The sequence below is a fragment of the Triticum aestivum genome, chromosome 1D (genome assembly GCF_018294505.1).
Source record: "Triticum aestivum cultivar Chinese Spring chromosome 1D, IWGSC CS RefSeq v2.1, whole genome shotgun sequence".
In the NCBI taxonomy this organism is placed as follows: Eukaryota; Viridiplantae; Streptophyta; class Magnoliopsida; order Poales; family Poaceae; genus Triticum; species Triticum aestivum.
Window position 1 is genome coordinate 7,700,371 of NC_057796.1, and position 13,529 is coordinate 7,713,899.

Sequence of the window (13,529 nt, forward strand, 5' to 3'; positions counted from 1 at the left end):
GCGATTGGAGTAGAGGGATCCAGATTGAGAAATTGAGATTTTGGCAAGGTGTGATTGGGCTAAGGGGGTTATTGAAAAATTACCTGACTTAACTACTAGCGTGCGGGCGTGTTTTTGCAACTTTGTGTTGCTTTTGATCCCATACGTGGGATGTTGATCGGCTGGCTGACAATGGACGGATACATGGATGCACGACCTGCCCCGGATGCACTAGATACAACGCCCATAATTATTGTCAACAAAATTGTCGGCCGGCCCATTGGCGGTGTGCCTGACCCGTGCTGCTGAGTGCATTACATTATCATATTTTTATGACAGTGATTAGTTATTTGACTAGAGCTGCAATCCAGGCTTGCAGAATAAACTATTTCACGTTGGGTTATGTGTTGAGAGAATATCCAAAATAAGAGATGGTCATTCCTACCAGAATTCATCAAGTTCGGACAATGTTTAAAATTGCTCTAGATGTACACATCATCTTTCTCGTTGAAGCAAGATTTTTTTTTAGAAACACATTACATACACATAAATGCTCAACTACATGCACAAACACCCTATGAATGCGTACACGCCCTAACCTATGAGGACCTCAGAGAGACTCGGCTGACAAATCTTAATGGCACCTTTTTTTTCTGCATTGTTCATGTCGGAGTTTTTCCTTTTATTTTGAATTTTCTGGTTTCCTATCATTTTTCAAAAAATCTGGTTTTCATTATTGTCCAATTTTTTTATTCATTTTCAGTGTTTCCTTTTTTTGTTTACACTTTCCTTTTTTGTTTTTTACTTTTTCTTTCTTCTTTCCTTTTCCATTGACTTTTCTCTATACATTTTTTTGTTTTAAGAGAAATGTATATATATTTTATACAAATCGAGAAATATTTTTGTAAATAGTTGAACACGTTTTGGAATGGCATGTGCACATCTTAAAATAACAATAACATTCTTTTTAAATGCGCCAACATCTTTTATTTCCATAATATTTTTAAAATACGCGAACACTTTTATAATAGTAGATAATTTTTTTAAAAAGTCGTGACCACTTTTGAAAAAGCACACTAACATTTTTCAATGTACACGAACATTGTTTTGAATTGCATCAAAAAAAGTACATGAACATTTATCATTTTCTAATTTTTTACACATCTAAAGATATTTTATAAGAGCAAATATTTTTACTCATTTTTGTTTATTTTATTATATTTAAAAAATCAAAATAATTAAATAAATGTACCTATTTGAATGGGCCACTGACCTTGACCCATTTAAGGCATGTTGTCGATTGTTTGCCTCCAATCGGTGTAAGTGGGATCAACCGTTTTCCATGCTCCCTGGCATTGAATTTTCGATCGAACACACACATGCACGTCGTCATGAGGCCAGAAAAGACGCTCGAGCGATGACGACAAGGTGGAGGTCGAGTGCTCCATGGTGACTGACCGGAGGCGAGGCGGTGGAGGGTGGATGATGGAGGCGAAAGACAGTCTGAGATTGAGTTGGCAGTGCGTTAGGTATAGGCAAGGACGAAACTAGGCGGGCGGTGATGTCGACCACAAGCGGCGGGAGACAGCGGTTCGACCCGGGGATCATCTAGTTGGACGACGACACTGAAAATGGCAAGGAGAGGGGGGCAAGGTGTGTGTGTGTATGTGTTTCCATGGCAATTTAACACCGAAAGCGTAAAATAATAAACATATTTAAGAGAAGAAGGGAGCAAAGTTGAGGGTTTTTTTTGTTGAGAAAAGCAAAGTTTTTATTTTGAGGGTAGAGAAAAACAAAGTTGGAGCTCGGACTGTTAAGCTTTGGTCATGGGCCCGGAAACGTGATGGGCTATAGCAAGTAGACATAGTCCTTTTTTGAGGGGTTATTTTTATTTTTATTTTTGAAGTGAGCTAGCAGGTCTTGTTAGAAGTAGGTTTCACACAGGACGAAAGTAGCCAGGGTGGGCCAGGCACAAAGGCTCATCCGTCCCAGCCGCCCCCACGGCCTGCTGCTCGCCGGTTCTCCTCCCACCGCCGCGCCCCACGTCCTCCCAACGGCAGCAAGCATGTGTAGGTCACCCCAACCCAGCACCACCAGCGGTCGCAGCCGGCCGGGAGCTGATCCCCGGTGACTGAATAGGCAGAAAGCAGCAGCGGCCGCGCCTCGATCCCTCTCAAATAAATCAAGACCAATAGGTGCTCCTGTGCCACCACTGCTTATATATTTTCGGTTCTTCTCACAATTCGATAAAAGGCCATCAATAAATCCAAGACTGTGAATGAAACCTGAAGAAATCCCGTGTGTTTGGCACACCAACTTATTGGAATCACAGCAGATACGCTCTGAAGAAATCGTTGATAGACTAATATTAATTGCTTGAGCAGTCCAATCGACTGTCCAACATCCATTTTCACCCTCTTTATCAAAACTCAACACATGGAGAAAGGAAGTATGCAGACTAATTAATATCAGCATCGAAAAGAGCAGTGTGGGCACTATCACAATGATATGTCTAGCACCCCCTCTCCAGTATAACACTTAAAAGTGAGCCTTTGCCTCTTCAAACTCCGTTCCTTCCTTCGACACTTCTAGTCTCCACATCCGTCATACACTGATGCACGAGAACAAACCATTAACACAAAGTTTCAGAGCTTGTAGTCATATTGCAGTTGGGTTGTTTTGCAAAAGTGGGATCGATCAGAGTTTTGCCTGGGAAGAAATGGCTCTACTATAAGGGGCTCAAATGGCTTCCATCAACATTTTGCCCACAAAGCACAACATATAGTAGGATGGGAAGTAGGCGACGCGTGGAGAGGGTGGCAATGGGCACGGAGAGAATGGGTGACGACACCATGGTGTTGGTGTTGGCGGGCAGTACAACCTTGCCCCGCTAAAAAGTGGTCCGATGGGGAGTTGGATAGAGAATGGCTAGGTTTCTCTACTTTTGACAAGTTGGGATGTTTTGGGACCTTTCCTCATTTCTATAGGGAGTTAAGAACTTACAGAAAGTGTTAATTGGGTGTATGTAACTCCCTAAAATTTCAGTTTTTAGGTAGTTAGTGTCTTTAGGGCAAGGGGAGAGGCTCTAATTCAATACATCGGTTTAAATTCTAATGTGAAAATTCATATATGTTATAGAACTGGAAAATGCGTCTTGATATAAGCTACTTCTAGATGCAGTAGACTCAGTGTCCCAGTGTTGTGCACAGGAAATTACCGCTACACGCTAATTTCTTCTATAAATCATACACGATAAAGATGTTGTGCACGTATTTGGATGGGCCACTTCTGTATTATTTGAACTAGAACGTACACACTCATGAGCCCAATAGGGTACTAAACAAGTACGAATGCATAACTAAATAAGTAGTAATGCAATGCAAGATCTAGGAAACAGAGAGATGGGCGTGTACATGGTATATCATTTGATGGAGTCGGTATGCATATGACGTCAAGCAAAACCAAGCAGTGATAAGCTTATATAATGAAACAAACTCACTCAGTTTAGTTCCAGATGGCAAGGAATGCCTGTGTTTCAGGAATTATTACCGACACAACCAACAATGCATGACAATATACAGTCGGAAATAAATTAAGAGCTGTTGATACTATTACAGTATCATAGGACTCATCACAAATAATAAAAAGCATGCATACTTACAGTGTATACGAAACTCTTATGAATCTTTATTACCCAAGGAGGTAGGCTACTAGACACGGAGCTCAGGAACATCCTTCATCTTGTTGTGCATCTGGTTTAGATTCCACTGAGCCTTGAAGTCCTTGTGCAGATCTAACATCCAGAGCTTCTTGAGGGTTTCAAGGGATTCAATGCCATGAGGGACCATGTTCAGCTTGGAGAGTGACACAATGTAGATCCCGTCAATTGCCGGAATGGCGCCCTTTTTAATCTCCAGTTGCTTGACATTAGGCATGCGCTTCAAGACGAGTGTCTTCAGCTTAGGAAAGCACCCTGCAGAAAGAACCAATATACCTGCACTACTCACCCTGTTAAGACTGAGATAAGTGAGATCTGGAAGATGAGATGCCAACAACTGCTGCGGGTCTTCTATCCCAAGATTGCACCAACTTAGAGCCAAGTACTTGAGACTCTTCCCATGGCCCTGAAATATTGGGCACTTGAGTGTACCATCAGCCCAGCCGCCTCTGATTATTAGCCTATGGAGATTTGTGGAAACTGGCTTGAGTGCTTGGAAACTAAGTGTCTCATTCTCATCACACGCAGAGAGAAGTAAGCTGGAAAGTAGGGGCATATCTGAGAGGGTTTTCAATAGGTAATCACAGTTAGATGCATTGATGTTATCAACCCAAACTGTGTGCAGCTTCATCATTTTCTGCGGCTGTAGTGACAAGTCTTTGCTGGCATGGACGGTCTCAAGAGTTTGCAGCTCTTGAAAGTTGGAAATCATGTGAGGCGCTTCGACTCCGACAAAGTATCGGAACTCCGTCTGCTTCTCATCAGCAAACCTGTCAGCTAAAAGGTGCCGTAGCTTCTCAATATGTACAATTCCTGGTGGTAGCTTCTCCACTTTTGTTTGCTTGATGTCCAGTGTCTCAAGGTTTGAGAGCTTATCAATGGTGTGTGGCAGTGACTGGATATTGGTACGCCTTAAGCCGATGTAGCGAAGATTGAACAAATCCCCGATGGATGCTGGCACTTGGGTTATTGCAGAGTCTTGAAGCTCGAGAACAGTAAGGTAGCTGGATCCAGACAAAACTGAGGAAAGCATGTTAGTACAGGGCGAAGCTGTAGCAAGTGACATGATGGTACGGAGTCGTGGAAATTTCACTCCCACTATTGCTTTACTGTCTGTCCAACCACATGTCGAGAACCGACGAACTTCTTTACCCATGTGAATCAGTTCTTTGGGGGCCTTCGCAGAGCCAAACCTCTCCTGTTTAGCCACAGCAAGAGCCAGGTCACGAACAAGGTCATGCATCTTACATGTACTAACCCTTAAGAGCTCATCCCTTTCCACAACTTCCAACATGTTCCTCCCAATGAGCTCCATAAGATTTCCCTCAGCCACTTCCTCTGGTGTGCTGTTTTCTTTCTTCACCGCAAACCCTTCGGCAACCCACAAACGCACAAGGCTCTCCCGTGAAATTGCATAGTCTTCAGGGAACAAGCTGCAGTACAGGAAGCAGTTCCTTAGATCGCCTGGCAAGTCATGGTAGCTCAGATCAAGTATAGGTTGGACATGGTTATCCCCCCGCAACTCGCTACGGAGATGATTGAACATGTGATTCCAGGCATGCTCTGTTGGTTGCTTCGTGGACAATAGGCTGCCAGAAGATACAATGGCTAATGGTAGGCCACGACACCTCTCAACAACTTTTGTAGCCACTGTATTGAGCTCTAGAGGGCACTCACGGTTCAAGTTGCTATGGAAAGCCCTTGAGCAAAATAGCTTGAATGACTCAGTGCTACCCAATGGCTGGAGTACAAGGCGACGCTTCGGTTGAGCAAGAGCCGCAACATCTTCCATCCGTGTTGTGATCATAACACGGCTTCCATGGATACCCTGGAAAGCATTGCACATTTGATTATATGCATCTTTATTCCACACATCATCAAGCACAATCAAACACTTCTTCTCTTGTACTATCTTGTTTATTGCTTCTGTTAAGTCATACACATCAGATTTGGCACCCACGCTAAGAGGAGGTGGTGCCGTTGACTCTTGTGTGTGTCGTATCTTAGTGAGCAATGTCCCCAGCAAATCAATTACATCATATTCCTTTGATACCACAATCCAAGCATGTGCATCAGCGAAGTTGACTTTCTCCCGATCATACACATTCTTGACAAGGGTTGTTTTCCCCAAGCCTCCCATACCAGAAACTGTTATCACTGTGCTTTCTTTATCCTTGGTGGCCAGCCATTCAATCAACTTGCTCCTATTTTCATCAATCCCCACAAGATCCTCGTCACTAAAAAGTTCTGGAAAGCAGCTTCCAGACCGTTGCTTATCAATCTTTGCATGCTCATTTTTGTTGGGTTGGTTTGTGTCTCTCCAATATTTAGGCAGTCCTTTGATTTGCACGATATCCTTTTCTATCTCTTCAACTTCCTCAGCAATTTTACTGAAAACCTTAACATGGCGTGAACCGGTGATGATGTAACGATGTAGGAAGCCTTCGTCCTTGAGCTTAAGAGCCTCATACGAGTACTTATCAATTACATCCTCAACACGGTAGGCCAGCTTCCTTACGTTTCCAATCCAACCCTTGATGACATTGTTGTTGAGATTTGTTGAACCCAAATCTTGGATTATATCATTCATTGTATTCAGTTCTATCTCGATTCTTTGGACCTTTGCTGGCAATTCCTTTAGAGCATCAAGCTTCCTCGACAACTTCTGTACCACATCCGTGACTACTTCATTCAAAACGATTGTCCCAATCTTCGACACAGCAAGGAGTATGGCCTCCGCCATTCTCTTCTGAAAAAACACAAACACCCAACAAGTTATATATTCATCATACATGAGTTAGGCATCGAGTACAATAAGACTAGCTCATGCATGCATGGTAATAGTACAATAGATAAATACGATCAGAATATGGCGTAGATGCATAGTACTAGTACATATGTACACACATTAACTTGGCACGGAGACATAAAGTAGATGCATGGTAATAGTACATAGTCAGTTCTAGCAGGCTGAGTGCACTTTCTAGCAATTAGCGATTCAATTTTCTCTGAAGCCCACCCGCCCGCTCAGCTCCACCCACCCGGGTGATGGTACAGGGCCCCAAATTTTCAGGGGCCCCGAGTTTCCTAGCACTTTGTTGCAGGCCATAGGATGCATGCCTATTATTCTCGCCTGGGCTGAATGCTGCGAATGCCTGCAGCAGGCATACAGGTTTGAGTCTCTTACGACATGGTTCACGCGCTTCCCGATTCCTTCGCTCATATATCCGGTCAGTTTCATTGGAGCCGAGACCGATCTGTCCTCGCCGTCGCTGGAGCCGACCGCGTCATGGGAGCCGGAGATGCTACGCAACAAAGATAGGATAAGAGGCAGTGTCATGCCTCCTTCGTCGTACACATCTGAACCATTTTCTTGTGTTTGATTTATTTTTATTTTGTCGTAGGCATCCGAGCCATTTGATTTTTGGAGTGGATATCCTTAATGCGGGAGTTGGTTTGGTTCGGCCGATTCCTAACTGAGTCACTCAAGTGGGATACCATGACACTGCCGGCAGCCCTTGTTACTTCACCCTCTAATTTCATAGTGTTGTGAATTGCTATCCACAAAGTAGCCCTTAACGGTCGGAAGTCTGCGGCGATGTTGCTAAAATTATGAACTCAAAGCCAATTGTTGCAACTGTATGCGAACAAATGAAAGAAGTGAAAAAATTATGCAAATATGGCTACATCTAATGTTAGTTGTAGTTATGAAAAATTCATGTCCCGCAATGCAATCTCAGCAGATTGTAAAGTTAGTTTGGAGCACATATGTGTCAGTATTTCAATCTTTGCAAAATTAGAAGGATGCTTGCTACTTGGACCAAGTTCTTGTTCAGTCACTCATTAGTCATTACAGCATCTTGCTAATCAAGAAATCTAGCAGTGTTTAAAATGTTCGCTGCTACTTCCTTTCCTGACCTGTCTAGCTGAATTATATACATAATCTTTCTTATAGTGCCATAGAATATTGCTTACATATAGTAGTTTTTCTTTTGAGTAGTTACATATAGTAGTTGAAAAACACATGTACAGCCTAACGCAAATTCAGACCAAAATGCACTATTAGTCAAGCTGGTCATATGATCCAAATAAGTGAGCATTTAGATTTTTACCAACTCATGTCTATTGATTGACTAAATCATACCGGAGCGCTGATTACTAGAAATGTATGTAGTTGTCCTCAGTTCACAACAACTGGAATTAGAAAAGTTTGACGGCTCAAAGTTAGTTCTTCACAGTGTAATAAACTGATTTACTGACCATTTATGTTCAGCTGAGGTTTATGGTGGATCTGATTCCTGCCGAAATCTCGTTGGGGACAACTAGAACCATGTATTGCTAGCTCACATCATTTTCTGGATTTGAAATAATATGGGAACATATCACCAGTAATACAAAAACTTTTTGTTTGACCTGGGTGGGTAATTTTTTACTGGATTTTCAGCATGATTGTGTTTCTTTAGTTGAGAGATAGGCATTCTTTGTCGTTTAACAAATGTTATGGGTAAATACGCTTTCAACACTGTTTAGATTCCTAGCAAAAAATTATTGCTTATCTAGGTGACTCTTTAGGGAGGCAGATGTTCCAATGAATGATGTGCATGTTTGCAGCATCCAGAAAACAACATTCAGATATGGAATATCATGGCTTCAGGTACGGATTGGCCATCAAGCGATATGCAAAATGACGAAATGTTATGGGCTACATATGCAAAACAACATTCAGATGTGGAATATCATGGCTTCAGGTACGGATTGGCCATCAAATGTTATGGCCTGCATATTCTGGAGCAGAAACATGACCATCCTTTTGGTGTTCTATCTGTGACATTAGGAGAATCATCTGTGTTAGCAACTGACATGAGTGTATTTCCTAATTGTACTCCCTCTTTAAACTTTTATAAGACGTTTAAGATCATACAGAGGGAGTATATTTCCTAATTGTATATTGAGTATTTGATGCATCTTGGGACTACAATATTTAGATGTAAGCACCTAGTCAGCACTGTACTGTAGTCCATGCCGGTGATTAGGAAAATCCATCATGCATGCTGGTGTGGGAAACCTAGAACACATGCTTCTTTTGAGGTGGCAAGATGCAAATGTTAAGGAGGCATGCATAAATAGCGGAGTGAATTGATCCAGTCCATCCCTATCTATCTATCTATCTATCTATCTATCTATCTATCTATCTATCTATCTATCTATCTATACCTCTATATACCTATATCTATACCTATACCTACCTACCTACCTATACTAATTAGGCACTTCCAAGAAATTACCACGTTAATTAGATTTTACGAGCCGTTCATCTGGTGGGACCGAATTATTACGGTGTAGATTCAATCATAAAATCCTCAGCCAGAAAAACTGTTTTTTCTCGGTTTTGAAAACCAAAGAAAAAAATATATAAAGCCATTAGATCCTAAATCTAATTGTTAAGTGCTACAAAAACTAACCATCTCATATACGATTCCTTTGTGTAAAAGAGGCCCACCACAGCCAGCGTTCTATTCCTCTCATTGGGGACATAACCCCGTGCGTTCTCCTCCTAGCAGGTATCTCCTCTATATTGCTTTCAAAAATAGGCATCTCCTCTATCTCTTATACGATTCCTTTGATTAAAGAAGGCCCACCATAGCCAACATACGTACATACAACACAGAGTCCGGAGTCCACAATGCGTTATATTCCTCTCATTGGGGACCTAACCCCGTGCGTTCTCCTCCTACCAGGCATTTCCTCTCTCCTCTCTCGCTCGCGCAATTGCTTCTCCTGTCTTTCTTTTCGCGTCGGCGGCCTATTAGATCCAGTAGCAAATCTAATTGCCCTAGGGCATGGCGCATAGGCCTTGGTCTCTTCCTCCTGGTGTCATATCTCTCTCTCTCTCTCTCTCCCTCTCTCCCTCTCTCTCTCTCTCTCTCTCTCTCTCTCTCTCTCTCTCTCTCTCTCTTGCAGGTGATGAAGGGAGCGGCTTAGATCCAGCGGCAAGAAAAGTGAGATTTGAATATAGGTGATGACAATCATCATGTGACTATATAATTGGCTGTCTCCACACAGTATACAAACTTGGGCAACGAAGTGCAATACAGGACACTACGCAGTGAATAATCTCTTAAACATCACCCAGCCCAACCTTTTGATTAGGTAAATACATTGTGTTGTCCCTCCGTGTAGTGTGTCAATGCTATCACGTGGTCTGGTGATAGCACCGTCATGGCCATTAAGCAACTGGTCTGGTGATGGATTAAGCGTGTGCAGAATCTTTTGATCTGAGGTAGCATAATATTTTTCTTATTTAATTACAATGTATTTTTAGCATGCATATTTGTATGCTATTTTTCTGCATGTAGTGTTCACAAAAGGAAGATTGTGGTTCATTAATTAATTAACTATGCAAGACAAATAACTCACTGGTGTTAGTCCGTGATAAGTCAGGCTATGTGATTTATCATTGTTGGGGCATGGAGATTCGCTCAAGGAAACAAGTTTAGTATTTTTTATCGCATATTTCAACTCTCTTTTTTTGTCTTTGTTTTTCTTATTTCATACCTTATCATGACACATTTTCTTCTACCACCAATCTCCATTTATCCGGTCCCCTGTTCCTCATCTCTGACACTTAGCGTACAACATCCAATTCTATTAATATGATCAGCATCTCCCTTGATCGTACGGACCTCTAAATCCACAAATATTTAATACGACCCACGAAGTTGTCCATCGAGGAACCACGGATGCCCATGGTACGAGTAAAGAAGTTATATTTCAATCCAGTTCATTTTTGTAAGATCTTATACTTGGATTGTGCTTCTGACGTTGTATCTTATATGTGCAATTTATTTCTCACGTCCTATGTTGGGACTGATTTTTGTGAAGGACAACCAGTCAATTGTTTCCTAGGCTAGCATCATTGTTGGGAACAGATTATTATCTGCAAGACAGCCGATGCTCATATTTCATGCAATAACCTTTGCATGTACCAGAAATATTTGACCTTATCCACCAAAATCACCAGATTAACAAAAGGTATTCTAATTAACCTTTTCCGAATACCTGAGACTGAATTAGAACAGAACTATGGCAACCCCGACATGCAAAGTAGGCCCATGCATGAATCGTATGTCTCATCAGGTCACTGTCCTGCCCAGCTTTACATTGCATAATGCATCGGAAGTTAGAGTTGCCTATCCACAAAAACCACCAGATCACTAAAGAGATTTTGCAGCATAATTAGATTATTTGCCCAGTAACCCAAACTTATGTAAACGTATGAAAGAACTCCTTGGCAGTCAGATACAATACATTCCAGGGTACCAAGTTATAAAGGTCAATCTTACATACAAGCAACAAAACTAAACATTTACGTAAGAGTAATCCACATTCAAGAAAGATATTTACTTATTTTTACACTGTTTGTTTTTTGGACGTGAATGTGATAAAGTTTTGTGTTAATGCCATGTCACTACAGAATTGCTAAAAGTTTTCAGCGTACTTGGCAAAGCCTAGAAATAACTCGGCGTTGTGTTTGCCAAGATCTGTTCTAGGCAAACAACAATGGGCTGCACGGATGTGGGCAATCTTTAACTTTGCCGAGTTCCTATTATCTGGCACTCGACAAAAATTTAAATAGCCACTTCCGAGTTTTGGAAAATAAGTACTAGACAAACTACCACGTGTGGAACAATATGCATATGTTAATTTGTAGGAACCACATATATAGGGTGGTAGGTAATAGACAGGAGACATGCATCTCTTCTTTTTTGCGAAAAGGAGACATGCATCTCAGTTTGTTTGCTTTGATAAATACGATTTTAGTTAAATATTGTATCATTATTTCTGTAAATACTTCAGTAAGGTATTTATATATTCCATTTTAGCCAAAGTTCATGTTGATTCAAAATAGAGACCAAAATTGTTTACTTGTTTACATATGTTAATATATTAATATTTTACTTTTAGTAATCGACTAATATAATGAAAGTGAACATGTTTAGATCAATACATTATGATATATTGGAAGCAAAGGAGATGCAGAAAAGTGCAACCGCCGAAACATGTACATAAGCTCAACCTGATGACTATTTTCTCTATGCATGATTTTATTATTTTAGTTAGGGCCTAGGCATTTATCTTTTCGTGAGAAAATTCTGGAACAACAAAAAGTAATAAAAATGGTTGTCTGATGCTTGCATCTATTTCTTTTCTATTTTAAAAGGTCCTTTTTTTGGTAGATTCTGTGAGGGTCTTTCATCTTATATCTAGAGTAAACTTCTTAAAGACTCTAGACACTGATCGGAATAGAGGTCAAGTGAATGAACAATTAAAAAATATTTTCAATTTGTTGAAGGCATTATATACCAAGATTAGAGCTGATTAACATATTTTTTATCTACATAGAGAACATTTGAGTATATCCATCATTTCATACTCTATTATTTCAAGTATTAAATTTAGACTACGGTAAGACTTAAATATTAAACATATATGGTCGTAGGACAAGATGGAATTGTTCCAATAGAAATTTGGGAATTCTTAATTTCCTAACTCCCAGTAAATGAAACATAGTCTCCAAAATTCATCCCATTATTGGTTACTAAACTAGCCCGTGCGAATGCACGGGTTGACGACTAGTAGATCTAACGCCCCATGCAATCCAGGAACCCTCGACCCATAGCGGAATGGGCATCCAAGCAGCTACTTGCTCTGGTTCCCTGAATTTTTTTATGCCACCAGCTCGGCAATGGAGGGCACCGGTGCCAAATGAACCAAAACTGGGTTTGGCATCACTTTTGGCCTGCATAATGGAGGGCCTAAGTTCCTCTACCCATGAGTTTGACCTTCGATTAATCTTTTTAGTTTGCTTGTCTCTAATCCTGTGAAGCATTCTGAGCTTGCAATTGGTCGGGTGCGCCAGTGGAATCCCTTTTCCCAGAGTACCCGTAGGATGACGAGTGGGTAGACTGATAGAGAATGAGTTGCCTGACAATCCTGCACACACGCACACTCAACACTCAAGATTAACTCATATGCATTGTCGGTACAATTTTTGATATATTATTATAGTTTAATTGTTTTAAAGGTAGGCCGATTTTATAGTTTGGCACTGGGCCATGGATTTTGCAGGGCCGGTCCTCGTTCAAGACTTCCTTTAAAAAAAGGATACCTCACTAATATGTGTGCAATTCGTTTCTACTAACTTCCGTTTCTTAATATAGCCATTTTTGTTGTTTAACTCGAACTGTGAAAACGTCTTGTATAGGAACAGAGGGAGTACTAAACTGAGGCGCACGCCGAGACAGCCTCGTCGTTGCCGGCTTGCCGCAGGTCTGTTCCACAGGCCACTTAACTCACCACCTAATCACAATTGTCTATATATTATGACGAGGGAAGCCAGAACAAAAGAGCGCAGGGACTTAGATCGTCTGCTTATATTGAAGGAGAACTACACCGACCCTTTCTTTTATTTAAAGATTGTACCAATCTATCCTGAAGTACAGTCTTATTTGTGTTTGCAGCATTATATGTTTTGCTTAGTAACTAAGTGTGTGCTTTTTTGGTGAAACTTATCTAGCAACATTTCTAGGACAGAATTTAAGAAAGACTATCCCAATCATCGTTCTTTCAAGGAAAATTAATATGCAAGTCTTCCATGGGAAGAAACCATGGCGAGTAAACAAAGGAAGGCCGGACATCTCAACAATTCACATTGACAAAAGGTGACTAATTATACTGGAAAAGGGTGACTGAAGTTGCGTGTATTTAACAAGATATTAATGGCCTACCTACTGGCAATAACCCGCAACCCGGCCTGTAGATGTTCTGCAAA

The 13,529-nt window shown here is 41.1% G+C and overlaps 1 protein-coding gene across 1 annotated transcript; it reads right to left on the bottom strand.

Moving 5' to 3' along the window:
* Positions 1–3,689: 3,689 nt before the first annotated feature.
* On the bottom strand, positions 3,690–6,440 carry LOC123179847 (disease resistance protein RPM1). The gene has a single exon (XM_044591736.1). It carries the CDS (start codon positions 6,438–6,440, stop codon positions 3,690–3,692), a length of 2,751 nt encoding a protein of 916 aa, XP_044447671.1.
* Positions 6,441–13,529: the final 7,089 nt, after the last annotated feature.

Excerpts from the sequence above, each read along its gene's own strand:
- LOC123179847 (XM_044591736.1), bottom strand. The coding sequence starts at position 6,440 with ATGGCGGAGGCCATACTCCTTGCTGTGTCGAAGATTGGGACAATCGTT.